Source organism: Vespula pensylvanica, chromosome 2, assembly GCF_014466175.1.
Source record: "Vespula pensylvanica isolate Volc-1 chromosome 2, ASM1446617v1, whole genome shotgun sequence".
In the NCBI taxonomy this organism is placed as follows: domain Eukaryota; kingdom Metazoa; phylum Arthropoda; class Insecta; order Hymenoptera; family Vespidae; genus Vespula; species Vespula pensylvanica.
In genome coordinates this window covers 14,738,123-14,758,466 of record NC_057686.1, presented here as the reverse complement: position 1 = coordinate 14,758,466, position 20,344 = coordinate 14,738,123, and the positions used below count along the sequence as shown (strand labels likewise).

At 35.0% G+C, this 20,344-nt stretch overlaps 1 protein-coding gene across 2 annotated transcripts in view; it reads left to right on the top strand.

Moving 5' to 3' along the window:
* Positions 1-20,344, top strand: part of LOC122627202 (protein timeless homolog) — a 179,063-nt gene that overhangs the window by 128,979 nt on the left and 29,740 nt on the right. For both annotated transcript variants that reach the window (XM_043808162.1, XM_043808163.1), the window contains exons 16-20: positions 12,580-12,654; positions 12,739-12,820; positions 12,910-13,108; positions 13,395-13,632; positions 16,275-16,375. In XM_043808162.1, the coding sequence (XP_043664097.1) occupies positions 12,580-12,654; positions 12,739-12,820; positions 12,910-13,108; positions 13,395-13,632; positions 16,275-16,375 (695 nt within the window). The remainder of the gene's footprint in view (positions 1-12,579; positions 12,655-12,738; positions 12,821-12,909; positions 13,109-13,394; positions 13,633-16,274; positions 16,376-20,344) is intronic.

Here is a 20,344-nt window from a genome sequence, read left to right as displayed (position 1 = left end):
GCATATTATAGAATAAGTATCAAACGTCGCCGAAGCTTATGAAAGGACGTTAGGAACATCGATTTTAACATTCGTGTGATATTATCGATAATAATTTTCAGAATGCTCTGAAATAATTCTGATATCAATTATGTATTATTAAATGTGTTATGTATTATTGTATTATCAAAGAAATATTTGTCTAAAAATTTTTATTCGTATTATTCGACATTTATTCTTGTTATTATTCGAATTATATGATATTTATATTCTTGTTTTATCGCGAATAAATCCAAATATTATTAGGATGAGTTAATATTCTGAAAATAATTTTCCGACTATTATTTTATCTTTATCGTATTCTCCATTTATAAAACATTCAAAAAGACATCCTCCAGGAAGATCTAAAAATAAAAATATCGGAACCTGAATCGTAAACTTTGACCATAACAATATCGATTTCTCATGATTCCAAAATACCCTTACTTCTTTTTTGTTATCTACTCACTGATTTTACTGCTTATATTTTCTCGGACATTCTACCATTGAGAATATTTTATTTTATTAACTCACTACGAGAGTTTCTTTGATATTTTATTCCTCTTCTGGATGTAAAGGAGTTTGCTCTCTCTTTCTCTCTCCTTTCTCTTTTCTAGTAAAATGAATTAATTGGAATAAAGTTTATAAAAGTATAATATTACAATAATAATGTTTTCCTTGTTATTTCGGTGAACAGAATTTAACTCATGAATTGTTCTACGAATGGTTGGTTTAATAATCTAATTATAATATTCCGAGAGAAAAAATAATAAAAGCTTTACGTACAACTGCTAAATTTAAATAAAAAAAAAGGAAGACATAAAGAGAAGTATACTGACACATAAAATAACGCATCGTTGATTTTACGAACGTAAATCAACGTACATTACAACGCATATCCTTTTCTCTTCTTTCAGTCAATATATAATATCGTATAAAATCATTTGTCATCTTTATCAAGTAGAGGAGTTGGGTAAATTTATACATCCTTTCTCAACACGAAATAATCCTTCAATGTCGTACACGTACTCGCTTTCGCTCGCGTCTACAAAATTCTGGGGTGCTCGGATAATCAGAAAGTTTCGAAACAAATATCTCTACTCGCCTAATTCGCAAGTGCACGTGCTACGATGTAAGAATTAAATGGAGATAGATTATATACGTATATAAATGAAATAAAATTCGTTAATAAGTAAACAGGTATATTTATTTTCGAATATAGTATTTGTTGTATATTGTATTATTCATTTCTTGTAATATTTAATATTCGATTAATGGATAAAAATTTGCTAAGAGGAATTATTTAAACGGATCGAAATCGAAGAGAAATGAAATGTAAAATAAAGCGAAAGCCAATTGACGTCATTTCACGTTGTTTTTCTCATTTGTTATTTTGTTTCTCTTCGATCTCGATCTGTTAAATAATTCACATTCAATAGCTCAATAGTTCATTCGAGCAACGTCGAATCATTTTTAAGAGGTTGATAGAGTATACCCTTCGGCTATATTGTAAAACGGTAATGTGGTTAAACAAGAACTGTAACAAAAGAGAAAGCGACTTTTCTCGAGAATGGAAAAGAGAACAGCTGAATGTACATTAAAAGATAAAGACGGATAGGGGTAGAAATAATGAAAATGGAAGGGATAGAAAGAAGAGTAGGTGCATCGTTACAGAAGAAGGTCGGTCGTATAGTTAGGAATGAGTGGTGGGACAGAAAACGAAGGAGTGAGATAAAGCGTGCGCGAGAGAGAGCAAGAGAGAGAGAGAGAGACAGGGTGGGAGGAAGAGGGGTGGGGCGTGCAGATCTGCTGGGAAAACGTGCCCTGCTTGACAAGAACTTCGAAGAAGGAGGGTGTTTCGAGCGATCCGGTTTGAATAAGTAGTTACCAGCCTAATAGTCGTGCCGGACCGTGACGACAGTGGAATACGAAATTTTCGTACAGACACCGGTGGTTTGGCTTGTGAGTAAAAGAGAGATAAACTTATATGTATAGGTTGTAAAAAAAGAAAAAAGATTTATATATATATATATAATAAAGGTTTACGTTCTCCGCTCTTGGAGATCTTCGAGTACCTATACGTCACAAAATGCTCGTAAGCACCTTATATTCTAGGCCCTATTCCCTTTTTTATATCGCATACAATGGCCGCAGAAACGTAAAACATTCGCTTCCTGGAGCGATCGACGATTTCTTATATTTTTATTTATTTTTCTTTCCATCGTAACATTTGCCACGAGAATGCTAATTTCCTTCTCCTTAAGTATAAAAGACAAAAGAATAGAAGACATAAAGTACTATATGGAGGAGATGTCCTCTTAGATCGAAGAAGTTTGATAGAACTTTCTTTCTCGTGCGAAAGCCGAAGATCAATGAGGAGTTATTGAGAAAGATTATGAGAACGAGAGGGAAAGAAAGTTTAAAAGGTTTCGAAGATCTTACGTTGCTCTGACAAAGTTAAGATATTACTATCATTTGATCGAGGTAATTTTGAAAATCGTGAAAATGTAAGTACGTAAAAGTAGATGTTGGATCTATCGTATTGAGTCTTCTTGTTGTTTATCCGGAAACATTAGGAACGAACAAGGAAAGCGTTTGGTATCGTTCGTTCGAACGTATTTCATCATGGAAATGACTTGCTTGTAATTAACTTCCCTTTCGTCTAAAACTTCGAAGATCGATAGCTTTCGCCGATCTCGAAGCGTAATACCACGAATGGTAGTTTCGAATTTGCTTTTCTCTCTTCCTTATTTCGAATGGGAATACCAAACCTTTTCCGGAATCTATCTCTGCAGCTCGAGAAAGATCGAGAACCAAACTCGTAACCATCGTTTCAAATCCTGATCTCAAGTTTAAAATAATCGGCGAACGCCAAGGAGATAAAAGTTCGAGGCTATTTTCGATCCTTCTTTGATTTTCGATAATACCATCGACTTTATTCTCTCACTGTAATTTAAACTTGTAACCTTTTGATAATAAAAAAGTTATTAAACATTATGGTATTCGAGTCTCGTGATATATAAAAGATATACCTAAATCTATTACAAAACGATTACCACAGATTAAATTACAGATTATTAAATATGGCTAGAATATTTTATTGACGATCGTTAACGTGTCGTTAACGTTAACGAGTTTGTCGATATTTTCGCTTCGATTTTTTTTTTCCATTTTTTCTCGTCATTCTATTTTTTTTCACGCTTCGAAGTTTTCCAAAACGAAGGCTATATAGGTTACCACAATTAAAAAACGGCAAACACAGTTCGTCGAATTGGTTTATCTTTCGTAACAACTATGGAAAACCGTATAACGTACAATTTTACGGTCCAGAATGCTAGACCAAACCAGCTCTTTGTCCGTCGATCGTTCTATGCCGAATAATCGATCGCTTCGGGTATTAACCAAGAATGGGTTTCATTGAAAACTCTGTAACGACTTTTTCTGCTTCGACGATCGAATGCTCATACCCATAGGAAGAAAGTAACGTGATGCTGGATAAGATAGCTCTACCTAGCTACGGCTAGAATTCACTTCTACGATTTCGACGATGGTCCTTTGGGAATTGGAAAAGATTACCGAAGATATTATCGAAGAAATTTTTTTGCTCTCCAGATTTGTTACTTTATAATATATAATTCTAAAGTAAACTACGATATCTTTAAAATAAAAAAGTGATGCGTATCTCGAAAAAAGAAAGAAGATTATTAAAAAATTTATCTGGAGATAATTCGTCGTTTTTTTCTTTTTTCTTTGCTTACATTCATTTATAATATTTCTCTAAATTCGCGAAGATCAAGTATCTTACGTGGTAACAAAGGAAGAATAGATATACAAGCTGTTAGATAGAAGTAGCTAAATACAATAGACATTTTCAAGTGTCAAGAGTCACCACTTAAAAAGCGTTACTTCAACGACAAGTTAGAAAGGCATGCGACAACGACACAACAAAATGATTATATACGATATAATAAATATAATACTATCGTAGAACGAGTACCCTTACTATCGTTACGTCCAAGGTTTCATAGATCGTTTGAAATGCTCGAGGATACGTAAGACCAAACTGTTCTCCGTATAATAAGGTATTATACAAAACGTGAAGTAACTTTTTGATATTCATGGATGGTAGTAGGTAAGATCAACGGTGCTCTTAGCCAACAACGCTCGCGTATCCGGAAGCTTGCCTAGTACGTGGATAAAAAGCGCTTTTTCGTCTAGGTACTTCTTATGGACGAGTAGTCGTCTTATTCAACGCGTCAAATATTGTACGAAATTTAAACGAACTAATATCTAGTTCTTATCAAAATCATCGAATTCGTCGTAGCAAAATATCGTCATATACACTCTTCGTTAAATAAAAGAAAAAAATATATATATATTTATATATACTTTCTATTTTCTAAAAACAATTTTTTACACTTTGAAAAGTAAGGAAGAATTTCGAAATTAAAATATACTCACCAAACGATATTAATAATTCCAGTCGAATAAGTCCTGTTAAGATAATGTACAGTCAATTGACATTTAATTTAATTTTTCCGCGTTGATGTCATTTTCCTTTATCATTTTGCAAATAAGAAAGATAATAAAGCTTTTTCTCGAGCAATCGCAATATAATTTATTTCTACACGATATGCCGATTCTTCTTTTTTTCTTTCGAGCTGCAAGAAAGAAGGAACTGAATTAAAAGTGGCTCATCCTTTTGAATCCGAACGGGATCGCAGAGGCATAAGTAAAAAAACTTCTTTCGTGATTTCCTTGAGTGAACACTAAGAGTCGAGTTATCAACGCGAGAAGAACCGTGTCAAATCTAAATTAAATGAGAAGTTGCTCGACGCATATTTACTTTTCTTTTTTTCATTTTATCTTTTTTCTTTTTTTTTTCTTTTTATTAATAACAAGTAGAGAAATAGAGCGAAAGAACTGATTATGAACCGCATATAAATAGTATCATAAAGTTACAAATGTTCGTATCCTTGGAGAACTTTGCATGACCGATAAAATTGAAATAAAATTAGTTGATAATAATTTGTGGTATGTTAATACTTAAATATTTTAAAAACCGTGGTAATAATATTTTTTTCCCTCGATTTTTAAAAAATTTTATTATTGTTATATTATCTCGCGGTGAGATATTTTTTAATGGAATTATAAAACTCCGAAATTTTAGCTATCTCCGGAATGGAACATTATATATTTTAAAAACGAGAGGTTCGAAAAAAAATCCTTTTTTCTTCTTATTTCTAACATCGGCCAACGGTACATCTCAATTCGAATTTTTATCTTTTTTTTTATATATATATTTTTTCGGATTAAAGGATTCAGGACGTGGTTGAAAAAGAAACAAAGGTAGAGAAAAATTTTTTGAGGGAAAAGGGGCACATCTTGTTTCTTCTAAATTACGCGTAATAAAGCACGGTACGAGAGAGTTATCATCGTTTCAAAAGCCGCATCAGATCACTAGAGGGGTTTACGTGAATTCACGTACGTACGAGAAGAGGGATCAGAGAAGTAGCTTTCCCTTTGCTCGCTGTCGCGACACTCTTGCGCTACCTTCCATTTTCAAGGGTCCTTTTTGCGTTGATAACGTTAATAAGTTGGTTAATTAAAGCTACGACAAGGACGACGTTACCATTATAATAATGCTACTAAGATTCGGTTTCAACTATGGAAGATGTTGAATGAGAGAAGCTAGAAAGAGAAATAGAAAGAAATAAAGAGAAAAGGAGGAAGTTGTATTTTCGAAATCATTTCAGTAATTTCTATTTTATTGATCGAAAATTTCCACGCAATAAGAGAAGAAAAAAAAGAAAATATTCTTTCTTTCGATAGATATCTCACACAAATCGGCATCCAATAAAAATAATCAAATTATATCATAAAAAGAAAAATTACTTGGATATCTATAATTAGTCAAATTAAAATCATATATATATATATATATATATATATATATATATCGACCAATAAGATTCTATTCCTTTGAAATTTTAATTAAATTCTTATTCAATTATCAAGTGCTATTTCATTTTGGAATATTAAATCTCCCTCATCGTTTCTCCTCATTCAGATGGAAAATATTGTTGACATTTAGTGACATAGGAATTTTTTTCAGAGATTGTCTGTTTTAAATGCAATACATGTAAGCCAGGTATGCCTATATGGCTGTGTGTTATCCATGTGTATATCTGTATTTAAGGGAGAGAGAAGGTATAAAAATATTTGGATGGTTCACAATGTTGGAAGATGACAACGCACGAGACGGTTATTGTCTCTTCGCAAATTACATTGAGCTACTGTGCAAGGGTGTTTGGTCTAGCCACGGTAAACCTACGCATACCTTTTACTTCCCTTACCCTTTTTCATCCCTTCCTTCTTTCATTCACCGACTCATCCTTTTCTCTCTCTCTTCCTCTTTCGGTCTCTCTCTCTCCCTCTCTCTCTCTCTTTTTCTCCCTTCCTCCTTCGTTTTCCTCTTCGTTATCCAACTTCTGAAATACCACCTGCAGGCCCATTTACCCGGACACCCTGTACGTCAGACAACACTTATTATCGCGGTAATACAATCGCATAATATCATTCTCGTCTTTGCACCCACGATAATGCCCGATTTAATGAACCGCAGAATCACGATCTTAACTCGTAACAAGAGACGAGTCTAGACGAAACTGGGATGACTATACGAAGAAGACTGTCTGGCTACCGATTAGATTCCGCTTTGTTTCCTTCAAAGATAAAGGATTTGGCTTTTATCAGACAGTAGCTTCAACTCTAACTATAGTTCTCTGAAATATTTCTTTTTTTCTTTTTTCCCTTGTTAATACTGAATCTGTATTTGTCACTGAATAACATATGTTTTTGACTACAGCGAACGATATTATTCGACGAATATATAGCCCCGTCCATTTTGTTATATTTCATCGTTTTCTATTATGAATTTACAACGAAGCTTTCTTGCATTTGGTCAATTCAATTGCGAATAGCTATGCGACGATAGGATTTTGAAAAGCAAACGACATCGGTAAGGCAAACAAACGATGTAATCTTATTTCCTTTGGAAATATTACAAGATATAGAAACGTACGCCTATTTCATTATGCAAATTTATGTATATGCACGCCTACATCGTCGGAAGTACAGCGTTAATACCGGCAACTTGCCAAAATCCCTATTTTGGCGAAACCTCCGTATTTTGGTGTAGATTTAATGCAAATTTGCATGTAACTATGGTGGCGCAATAATGTCTCCGATAGTTACGCGGAATTATTACATTATCGTCGCATTATTTAGCTGGCCCTGAAAGTTCGTTAAGTCGTGAGTGCGAAAAAAAAAAATTTTACGGAGAAAACCTCGCTTGGGTAAACGCGAGTCTACTATTTTACCAAGGAATTCTGATGACAAACTCTTAACCTGGGATATTTAATTTCGCGAACAAAAACGTCGTAAAACGAAAAGCGTCTCGGAAAACTTTATTCAACAATTTTCCTCGTGATAGTTAACGATTGTTTTTTGAAAAAAATTGATAAAAATGTTTTCAGTTTTTCTTCAAGAATGACTTGCTTCTATTTGATGCTAGAATGTCTACTTCATCTTCGAAAAATCCTTTCTTCCTTTTGAAAAATCGTGCAAGCAAGTATCACGAAGTTACGCTCGTCGAATTAGTCGAGTTGAAGTCGAAAGTTCGGGGAATAGTTCTTCGCAACATTCTTTTTCCTCGATTTTCTGAAAAAGTTCAAAACTGGAAAAACTTTCACGTTACCTTAGTGGATGGAACGGGATGATTTGTAATACAGGGAGATAGTAAGGAAATTTCGAATAATTTAAAAAAAAAAGAACTTTTTATCTTCTATATGCGCATACATTAGTAGGTAGATCTGAAAATATTACTACTATAAAAAAAAAAAAGGTAAAGAAAAAAAGGTAAAGAAATAGAGAGGACAGCAATTCGCAACAAATCTTCGAATATCATTTCCAAGTAATATTTTTGCACTATATTTTTTAATAAATATTTTAATTAAGTAAAAGTACGATAATGAACAAAAGAGTTCGTTATTAAATATAGCCGAGAATGAAACATCGTGTCAGCGTCGATGGAAAAAGATTAACATCGTATTCGAATAAAATCAAAAAAGATAGAAGTCGAAGCAGAAATTTTATAAACAGCGTGTTGCGTATTTATGTACGTACGTACTCTACAGCAGTTACTGACATAATATAAACGTGGCGTGGTCACGATAGAGCAACGCGTTACTGCCAATCTCCTTCACGGTCGTTAGCGCACCTGCCCGCACGTGCACGCACGCGCACTGGCCCGTGTAATATATTTCCCTGCGTGCTTGTGCACCCACCACCTATATCCAAAGGCTCGACGAACTCGTATATATACACGTATATACACACAAACGCGTTTACAGAGTGCATCGGACGCCGCCACGCCGTGAGAACGATCGATAACCGGGACCTTCGAGTTATCGCGCGACTTTCGAAACAAAACTGACCGTCCAATAAGTTCTTTTATTTTTATCGTGTAACAACGATAACCTTGACTTTATCACAATGTTAAAAGTATATCACATTATGTTTTATTGTAATCTATATATATATATATATATATTTGTTTATTTATTTATGAAAAAAATAAGAGAGAAAAATTAATTGGATATTATCGATATTATAAAATCTGATATATCAACGAATTTGTTTGTCTTCATATTTATTATACACATACTCTATTCATAGATACCTACGTGCGATCAGAAACTTTGTTGTAACTCTCTATAAAGGATGCATATAAAGGGAACATTACTCGGAAAATCGATCGGTCGCAAATTTGTTCCGATCGGAAGAACGTCAAAACTATTCCACGTACGATATCGTACCCTTTGTGTTGCGATCTGCTAGCGTTTTATCGTTATTAATATACGAAACTAATTATCTATGTACTGATAATTTCTACGCGTTGAAAGTATTACAGAGAAACATCGAGGAATAGAAATTTGTTGAAATGAATAAAACAGGAGCGTAGGATATGTTAGATACTGTTTTCTTTTTTCTTTCTTTCGAAAAAATTTTTCGAGAACTGAAATCGACGTACGTATTGGATAACTAATAGCATGTCTACGAGTTCTCTCACTCTGGTTAACATGCAACGTCGAGAAACTTCAACGAATTTTGTGAGGAAATTTGGTTCAGCTATCCGGCAGATCGAGAATTTCCTCTCGTACGTGGATTATCCGTAGGTACTTATCGCGTTAAAGCGCTTATCTGAAAATTCGTGATGAATTTCGTCGTTGATTACGTTGTCAGGAGTACAGGCTTAACAAGCAACGGCTGGTATTAAACTTTCAAGATGACAAACCGCTGTTACGACACCTGAATAAATGAGAGCCTTCGAATTCGGATTGGACTTCGAGAAAGCTTTTGCGAATCCTTCACAAATCAATATGAATCAACACTTACATAGCGTACACGTATACAACTATACGTAGCTAGAGTTCTTTTTCTCGGGTTTACATGTTTTATCAAAATCAAATCTTTCTTGTGCTCTTTTAATCTTTATGAACGTGTTTGAAAAACAATTACTCGACAATGATTCTTCGTAATACTGATAAACATCTGTCTATTCTTTTCTTATATTCTTTTATATACATATATATATATATATATATATATATATATAATGTAGGTATATAACGATAGAATATAATATACTACATATGACGAGAGAAATAATTAAAATTTTTCGATTTAGTTCCGATCGATTCGTTGGGGGATATCGAGGATTTAACCGGGAGAACTATAGTACAATAAAATTGGTGAAATCCCAAATGAATTTAATGATTTTAGCACCAATTTGTTCCGTCGAACTTTATTCTACACCGAATTATTTTGAATTTCCTCATGCAGTAAATTTGATTCCAATGCGGTACGTTACGTGGTAAATTAAAAGTTAGTCTTTTCGAGTACATTATATTAAGTCCAATAGGATCGATTTAATTAATATTCTTGTAAAACGGAATGGAAATTGTCTCAAATAGCTAATAATCATACTCCGATTTATCTAATTTTTAAATAAAATATCTATGACTCTTTTTCATTAGAATAAAAATCAGTCCAAATCATTTTTATCATAATCTTCTTTAAGTGTTTTATATATATATATATATATATATATATATATATATATATATATGTATGTATGTATAGGAAAATAACAGAGTTAGTACTTTCTCGAAAAGCGAAAGAGCTTTTCGTTGATACATTCGTGGCCGAAGTAAAAGCTTTAAACTGAAAGGTCTCAAGAACCGAATGAACGCTTTATTTTATCTCGAATTACTGTCTCGAGTTTAAGGAGGTCATGGGAAGAGACGATTAAAAGTTTAAGCTGAAATAATGCCGTCACTGTCACTTGGACAAACCGGATTCTTCGAAAGGGAGAAAGTTTTTCTTAGTCGAGGTAACACGAGTTTTAGGGAAAACTTTTACCGGATGATTTAAAAAGACTTCAACGGCACACTTTTTAAGCGAACCTTTTTAATGCATCTTACTGATTTACGAAGAAATTCTAGGACAACTTTCGTTTCTATTGCTTCATTTTCCCATAGACATTATTTTATTTCGGTCGATGATCTTGATTCGACAAGATATAAGCAATAAAGTTGTTCTTACTTTTTTTTTCTCTTTCTCTCACGCGTATAACTCTTTTGAACTCTTGTTAAAACAAAATTATTTATTAAAAAAAAAAAAAAAAAAAAAAGAAATAATGAAAAGTTGAAAAATAACTACGAATGAGAGAAATGAAGGAAAAATAATTAGACACCGTATAAATTTTATACTCGAGTTCCAACAACGATTGCAAATATACAGGGAAATTGAATTTTCAGACATGAAGAAAATATCTTCTACTTTCCGATTCTCTCTATTGGTGTCGAATTCACAAGTGAATACGTGGCTGGACGTTGCTATCGTTTTCCGACACGAACGTATAATCTTGCGATTCTCGCCAGCCATATGGCGCGCTTGTTTTTGGTGATTAACGGTTCTGACATCTGTGACTGATCATAAAACAATCAATAAGTTCGCGTTCGGATGATAGCTCCGACGAGAGAACTCATTATGTCGAATCATCCATATACCGAACAAATATATTTTCGATTAAATTCTTCAAAAGAGAATATTTAACGTGTATAATTTTTTTATTAATTAACAAGTACAAATTTTCATAATCCGTAAATTGAAATTTTCCGAGAATGTTTAATACGTTAAATTCATGTGATTTTTTTATGAAAAGAAAAAGTCGAATAAAGTCGAAATTTTAAAGTGGATAATCAATAAATTGTAATTTGATTCTAAATGAAGAATCATTCTAGTCCTAAATTTACGAATTTCCAAAAAAGTAAATGAAACATCTCAACGATCTCAACTGAATGAAAGAACTGGTAGGGAATCGATAATTTTCTCGTCGTTGCCAAAACGTAACGAGACACTGGAGTATCTTTAAATCACTCGAAATCACTAATTTCAACTCTTCTCGCAAGAGAATTTTAATCCGGATTCGTGGAAATCGTAATCGCCTTCGTCAGGCACTTCCCAGCCTCTCTGTCCTACCCGCCCTCCCTTCTTTTTTAGTCCTTTCGAGCCGCCCACAACGTTCGTTTTATTCGCACAGTGAATTCTCCAGTTGGAAGGCCAAAGCCAGGAAAGAACGGAGAACGATAAAGAGTGAAAAAGAGAGAACGAGAGAGAAAAAGAGCGAGAGAAATAGAGAAAGAGAGAGAGAGAGAGAGAAGAGAAATAAATAAATCGAAATCGTACGGGGATCCGATCGGATTTCGCGTTTTCACGAACGTACACGCGAGCTCGTAGTTTCTACTGCGCATGGCCGTAAAACGAATACCCGGAGAACGGTTCGAAGGGTGGAAAGAGACATAGGAAAAATCTAGGAGAAGGGCTCACATCCGGATTTCATCACCATCGATGCCGACCGGCGACGTTCCTGTGCCTCGACGTTTCGCATTTCCGGAATTTCGTGGTCCGTATAAATTAATCCTCACGATTGTCCTTTTCCGCTCCTTTTTTATTCGTTTTATTCTGTTTCTTGCTTTCTTTTCGATACCCAGGATTTCCACAAGCACTCTCACAGATCAAGGAGTTCTCATTGCACCTCTCTTCTTCTTTTCTCTCTCTCTCTCTCTCTTTCTCTTCCTCTCTTTTTCTCTTTATTTCTCTTTCTCATTCTTTTTTTTCCACCCCTCTCTCAACCGATCTCGAACGAATTTCATTCCCTATTTACGAAAAATATCGCAGCGAGTTTTTTGTGACCCAAAGCGAAAACTCGAACGAGAGACAAGAGTAATAGTATCGTGTTGTTTACTTTTTTTTTTGTTTTTTTTTTTAATCTTCTTTTTACGTAAAACGACTCCTTCTATCGCGTAATATTCTTTCATGACTCCCTTAGATATTTGATCATTTGTGAAAAATACATGTATAAGAAACTCTTTGTTCTTCCTTTAATAAATACTTAAGAATATTTCTAACGATTCATTCGGGATTTCTTTTCAGTTCCAGAGAATGACTTTCCTACGCAACAAACGAGTCTGGAGAATAATTTCGAAGATAATTTCGCTCGCAACGATGGTAAAACACTTACTCTTTCTTTTTTCTTTTTTATAAGCAAGTCACGGTTATTAGATCTCAATTTTTCATTCTCTATTAATTTAGAATACGAGGAAGATGAAGAGGATGATCACGAAGATGACGTGATTGAAGAAACGGATTTTAAATTAAACGAATTTGTGCAAAGGTACGATAACCTCGACTCAAATTAAAAGATAGTGTATTAAAAACAAGTAGAATGTTTATATTTGAGCAACGAATAATTAATTTTCCTAGATTTGCAAATATAAAGATCGTTAAAGCGTTGGCCATTCTTCTGCAACAATTCGATAAGAATACTAACGAGGTCAATCATTACGTGACGAAAATGTTACACAGAATCACTTGGGAGTGTAAAATGCCTGCTATGATTTTTCAAGCATCGATATTTCGAACATTTCAAAAGATTCTCGCGTCGAAATATCCTGAGCACAAGGTATGCAACTATAAATATTTTTAATAACTTTATTAATCAAGAGTCCACCATACGAACACATTTATTTAAATAATTTAATAATAAAATATTATATATATATTTCATCTTAAAAAAGATTCTAAACAATATCGACTTAAACATTAGTTAAATAATGTATGTAAAATAATGTATGTACATATAATATATTATACAGCTATATATAATATATATAGTTATGGTAAATCGATTAAACGAGGGAAAAGTAACAAATCGACCCCACTTGATAAGACAGCAATGTATACTTTAGGAGCTTCAAAAGTTCGCAATCTTCATAATCCGTCGTTTCATCGAAGTCGCGCAGAAGAACCGGAAGTCGTATATGGAGTTACTCTTCTGGAAGAACACGCGCGACGCGACGCAAATCGTCGAGGGTTACAATACCGAGACGGATAAGAAGAAAGTTTCGCGTGGTGTTTGGACGGAGGAGGAGGAGGACGAGTTACGAACCCTCTTCATGGAGCATCAGACTAACAAGCCTTCGGAAGGTACATCTCTCTCTTTCTATATATAACCGTGGATTATATTATTCTGTAGCTTTGTATTATACGTACATAGTTACGTCAATTCGTATATATCGCAATGATTCATAGCAACTCATTTTTTTATCGTCGCTACAATAAAAAGAAAAAAAAATATCTTATTTAAAATTCTTAATATAATTTACACAGCCCGATAATTTCTCTATATTGATAAAAACATTGAAAAATTTTTCATTCGGTTTCAAAAAAAGAAATTTTTACAATTTGAGAAACATTCCGTTTTGTTAAATTTACATTATTACTTTTCTTTGGTACAATCTTTCGATCATACCCACTTATTTTGTCTGCTGTTATGAAACGTACTGCGAGATAAGTAGAAGGTAGGAACATTTGGAATTAAATCGTAGCACGCTCCCCTTTTTTATTCGTATCAGTGTAATTAACGTGGTTGTATTTGATAATTATGCGGTACGAGGGCGTAGCATACCAATTAGAAATGAAATTAAAAAAAAAAGAATCAAATCGTTCGTTCGTTCGTTCGTTCTTTCGTTCTTTCGTAACGATATATCGTAAGAAAGTACTCATGAACGATTATTATCGAATGGAATAACGTGGTTTCGTTAAATATCGTTGACAAAACGATTTAACGTGAGCGAAGAAAATCACCCGTTAAGATGAAATCGTTGATACGCGATCGAGGTTCGAAAAAGGAATCAAGTGAACCTGGATTTTGATATCTTTCGAAATTAAGATTAAATTCGTTTTTCGCGATGAAGCAGACAGAATAGGGCCGGTAGGTGGGGATATATGGAAGAACTGGTGATGGGAATTGGTACGGGCGAATCGTCTATGTGATTTATTAGATCGACGATAACAATGTCTTCGTTTCTTGGTTAACCGAATCACGTAGCTCAACGGATGATGCAGTTATCCCCTAGCCTCTAGGCCAATTCATGGATAATATCGATCGTGTATAAATAGTTGAGCCAACTTTGCCCTTGAATCAATGTCTCTATGGATTCGTAGCCGGCAAGTACGATTTCGATAGATTTTACAATAACATAGACTTTCCGTAGCGAGATTAAACCTTGACTTTTTAATAGCAACTTCATCGAACATTTAACGAATTACTCGGTATATTTATATCACGGTTATTTCGTGCTTTTATTTCTCGAAGCATTTTTCGTGGAATATTTTTTTACGAACTATATCATCCCTCGGATATGACTTTAATTAACAAACAACGTAATTAATTAATAAACAACTTAAATTAATTTCGACTTGTAAATAACAAGTTTTGTTTTTTACAAAAAATATCAGAAAAATACACGTCTACCAAAGGAGTGAATTTTTAATAGACGATGTTAAGACAATTATACATTCGAATTTTTATTTTTATCTAAAGAAAAGAGAGCAATTCGTGTGACTAGGTTGTTTGTGGTAGACCAACGTCCTACGAGTTCGTCGTGTTGTCTTTCTACGTGGATGCCTGAGAAAGGGAGACAGGCATTGTTCTCAACTTCTAGCGCAGGCCCGACATTTCGGTGTAATGAGTTGAGGAAGCATAGAGAGCGAAAGAGAAAAAGAGAGAGAGAGAGAGAGAGAGAGAGAAAGAGAAAGAGAGGTAGAAAGAGAACTAGAAAGAGAAAAGGGTGTCAGTTTGACTCTCCCAGGTGACCACGCGATAAAATTGTCGTGAGCAGGGTAAAAGTGGCAGGAAGGATCAGTGCTTTCAACCCGGCAGAATTTCCTGAAATTACGTCGTAATTGTGGGCGTGACGCGAGAAAAAGCCCTTGTTATTTCTCGTTTGTTCGTTAAATCATCCTTACAGTAGATTTACAAGAAGGAGAAGACCATAGAAAATTATTTTGCGTCTAGCGAGATACTTCCTCTTCCATTATGTATTTCTTTGTTTTTTATTCTTTTTTCTTTTTCTCTCTTTCTTTTTTCATTTCGAACAACCACGCGTATCGATTAATTTCCTACGTCACCACTACCACCACCATACCACCCTATCGTTCGCATTATATTCGACGTTCTTATCTCGAGTCCTATTTTCTTCGAGAATAATTGTCTTCTCCGTAATATTAATCATTCGTGCAAATCTCCTTGGAGAATCGAATATTAATGCTGCAATTCTTGACTAATGATCTTTTTTTTCTTCTTTCATTTTTTTTTTCTTTATCTCTTCCCTTCTTCTTTTTTTCGTTATTTAATTTTTTTTTATTTTTTTCTATTTTATCTAACAACGACGGGTATAATACGCGAATAAATAATGATAAAGCAAATAACAGAATTTTCGTCGTTATACATTCATCGATTCGTTACAAGTCGTTAAAGTGCTCCATGCAGAAATACCGATGACCCAAGCGAAAGATATAAATAACTCTTTTCTTTCCCGTTTTTCTTTTTTTTTCATATTCCACTCCTCGTATTATTTATTTCGGATCGAACAGACGAAACGAACAGAGCTCGAGATAATAAATGCAAAACGTTCAGAGATGTTAGATTATAGAACGGAGCAGATTTATTATTTTCTGCCTTCATTAATACAGTAAAACTAAGATGGAATCTCGGACGAAAGTATACTTGATATATATAAAAGTGGAAAGGGGAGATATAAAGTATGCCTCTGCTATTGTTTCAGATCTGGTCGATTGGATACTCGAGAGACTCATCAACGAAACTCGCACGCGTCGTGGGGTTATTAAGAAACTAAAAGAGATGTGCTTAGTCGTCAATTCCAAGGTACGTAAGTTTTGTGCTAGTATCATATATACATACACAGACACACACACACACATATATATATAAACCAACTTTTAAAATATGTGTCGTTCAACATCCTACTTGACACTCTACTTTTGCGATAATCCTACTTTGCCGAGTCATACATTAAAGAAACACGTTGAATTAGGCCAACACGGCTTTTCCATTTCCCCCTTCGCTTTCCACGAATTCGTTTTTCTTTTTCTTTCTTTCTTTTTTTCCTTATTTCTTTTTTCTTTCCTTCAACTCCGCGCGAACTATCGTGTGATGGAAGGAGAAGGAAAAAGAAAACAGAAAAGAGAGAAAAAGGAAAGAACGGTATAATGCCAGTGAAAAATATTTAATGTTCTCTCTTTATTCGGTTATATATAGTCTATTATCCGATAATCAAATATCATAAAATCATTCGAATACTGCGTCTCTCTCTCTCTCTCTCTCTCTCTCTCTCTATTTTTCTTTCTCCCCTCCCTCCCTCTCTCTCTCTCTCTCTCTTTCTCTCTCTTTTTATTTTTAAAGAAAGTTTCTTGACTTTCTTCGTCCATCGTCAATTCGTGAAACGATCGACAGGAAAAAAGGATTTTTAGGTTACACTAGAAGAACACGGCTGGTCCAAGCAAGATCGATCGAGGCCAAAATGACAAGAGTAAGAACGATAGGACGAGACAAAAATGGCCAACAAAGTTAAAAAAAAAAAAAAAAGAAAAAAAGAAAGAAAGGATTCTGGAAGCGTTCCACCGTCAAAGATTGTTCATGATCACGCCTGCTGTTGCTCGTATCAGCGTTTACGGAAAAGTATTTGAACGTTCTTTCGATCCTCCTTTCACTCTTCTCCACTTTTTCCTCCTCCTTCTCTTCTTCCTTAGTAGCGAGTTGCTTGGCGGCTGGGCGTGCGTGACAGGATCGATGATTTACGAGGATTGCGAGAAGGGTAAAGGAGTAAGATGCGAAATAAGGAAGACGGAGATAGAGAGAAGGAGAAATACGGGCCGCGAAAATAAGTTTCTGGACTACCTTCGTAGACGGCCTGAACATATGCAAAAAATGGTGCCCGGGAATTGCTCCAGGAACTGTAAATTCTCTGGGGAGACAATTCCTACTTGGGGCTCCGCCTTTCTCTCTCTCTCTCTCTCTCTCTCTCTCTCTCTCTCTCTCTCTCTTTCCTTCTCTCATACGTCTCTTTTCTTATTTCTTCTCTCACGACGATTTTCCGACTCTCTCTCTCTCTTTCTCTCTTTCTCTCTTTCTTTCCTTTTCGCATACGTCTCTTTTCTTATTTCTTTTCTCACGACGATCTCCCTTCTCTCTCTCTCTCTCTCTCTCTCTCTCTCTCGCTCTCTCTTTCCTTTTCCTACACCACATTCTCCTCCCCCTCAGTTCGTCTCCGCGAACGGATCAAGGTTTCCGTCGACGGGTTTCTATAGCCCGCGTATGCTGCTTTCATGCCTCTGCTTTCCCTTCAGAAAAAGTACGAAAATATTCTAGTCTTTCCTTCGTCACCACCAATACTCCATTTCCGTTAACTCTTTTCCTCCTTCTTCTTCTTCTTCTTCTAAATTCACTATCTCTTTTTCTCTTGTTCTTTTTCTCCATCTTTTTTTCCGTTTCTCTCTCCCTCTCTCTCTCTCTCTCTTTCTCTTTCTCTCGTTCTTTTATTTCGCGGCGTGAAAAGCTATCGGGTCGCGTGTTTGCCTTTTGCCCCGTGCGATACACATATAAACATTTATATCATCCTCTTGAGCTCTCGAAAATAGGCGAGGGTAAAACGAGAAGACGAGTGGAGGTTTTACAAACGTGCCGGCCCCACTCTTCTCTTGCTTTAAGAATTCAAGCTAACGGATGGAACACGATCGAGAGGAAAGAGAGCGGAAAAATGTTTCTGTCGATGACGAGGCACCTCGCTGCTTTACAAAACAGAATCTTTCGTATTCATCCCCCTCCTCCCATTCCTTTCCTTTCTACGATCGATAACTCGAAGCAAGAGAAAAGCACACACGTACCGTAAAGCGCATCGAATCGAAATATCAATAATAATTATATCTCGTAAATAACTCTATGGTTCTAAAATTTATCGTATTTTTAAGGAAATACCTCGTAACTTTTGTAGAATAGTTTCGACTATGAAAAGAAAAGAGAAGGTAGGAAAAAAGAGAGAGAAAGAGAGAGAGAGAGAGAGAGAGAGAGAAAGTAAAAGGAAAAGACAGAGAACAGAAAATAGTTTCAAAGGATCTTCGTTCAACGAGTCGTAATAGAAGAATTTTCTTCGGCGTAGTATTTTCTTGACGTTTTGAACGAGTCTATCTCTTTCTCTCTCTCGACGTTTTTACGAGCTCGCATAATGCTGTCACGTAGAACGAGCTACTGTTTCGGTATAATGTTGAGAATGACACCTTTTGGTGAAATCGCACCAGCGCGCGCAAATACACACATACACACACATATACACACGTAACCTTTCGACGTCGACCAGTCGTACTTTTATAAAACCATCCAAACGTTTCTCGTAAATCAACCGTTGAGTAGAAAGAAAGAGAGACAGAGAAAAGGAGCGTCTCTATCATTTTTATCAATCTCGAACATAATTTTTTCGTGTAACACCTATATCATATACGTCTTTCGGCCCGTCATATGTTTTATCAATTGTCTTTATAAAGTCATACGAACTTTTCCCACAAAATTTATATAAAGAATATTTGTCAATACTCTTTATCAAGAAAAGAAAAGAGAAGAGAAAAATAATTTAAAGTTTCATATTTTCGACAACGTACATCGGGATCGTATCGCGAATGGAGATTAACTCCAGTGATATTTTTCGAAACCAATTTCGACGACCCCTCTGCTGTCAAACCCATCATTTTTAGAAACGACCACAGAGAATTCCTTATATTATCTCGACGTCATGTAAAATGTAACCGACTTCAAAATTAATCGAAATATCGAACATTTTTTCTCGTATTTTTACGTTACACGTTGAAATATAAATATAATTTTTCTTTTTTCGCAAATTATTTCGATTGTTTATATTTTGGTAAAGAGCAAGACGATTTAGAGGACAATGGTAAGATAAACGGTGCGAATGTTCGCCCGACATCTGTCTAATTCGTATTGCCATAAGATATTGTAGCACACCCATTTGCAGCTATTCAGATCTCGTTACGGAGCATAACTCACACCCGAATTGGAAGATTAATCATAGGTGCGCAAATACGTGAAATAGGAGTATATACCTTCCCCCCCCCTCTCTCTCTCTCTCTCTATCTCTCTCGCTCTCTCTCTCTCCCTTTCTCTCATTCTCACTCTGTCTGTCTGTCTATCCATCTGTCTCTCATTTGCTTCAATGAAAACCTCATATTCTGCTCCCGTTCACACAGAACGCTTAGCATACACCTCCTTTAGAGGTAATTCGAATAATGGTGGCATCGATATCACTCTAACTTCTTCAACCCTCAAGTAGGAAATTTCTTGAAGTCGTTTGAACGACGTTGAAACGTCGCGTCGGAAGATAAGAACATTAAAAAAAATTCAATGACATCGAACCAAAGTATCCAAGATCATAACTCTCTCGTAAAGACAAGCTTCCAAGTCAAGATAAGAAAAACGCTGCGTCAGAAGGAAAAGATTTCTTGTCATGAAAGAGAAAGAGAAAGAGAGAGAGAGAGAGAGAGAGAAAGAGAGAAAGAAAGTGGACTCGAAGCTCATTCTTTCATCCTTTTAACTTTACTTCCACGAAGAAACATTTTCTCCAAAGAAAAATATTCAAATTTCTCAACACAAAGAGCCGTATATTTTTATAAAAATTGAATAAACACGGTAAACCGTAGAAGTACAAAGATTGAAGAACTCATCTTGTAATCGATCGTTCAGAATATTTCTTTAGAAACTATCTATAATATTTCGATTAATACTTCCCTTACTTCGTTCTAGGTCTTGCTGATATTAAAAGCATTTCTT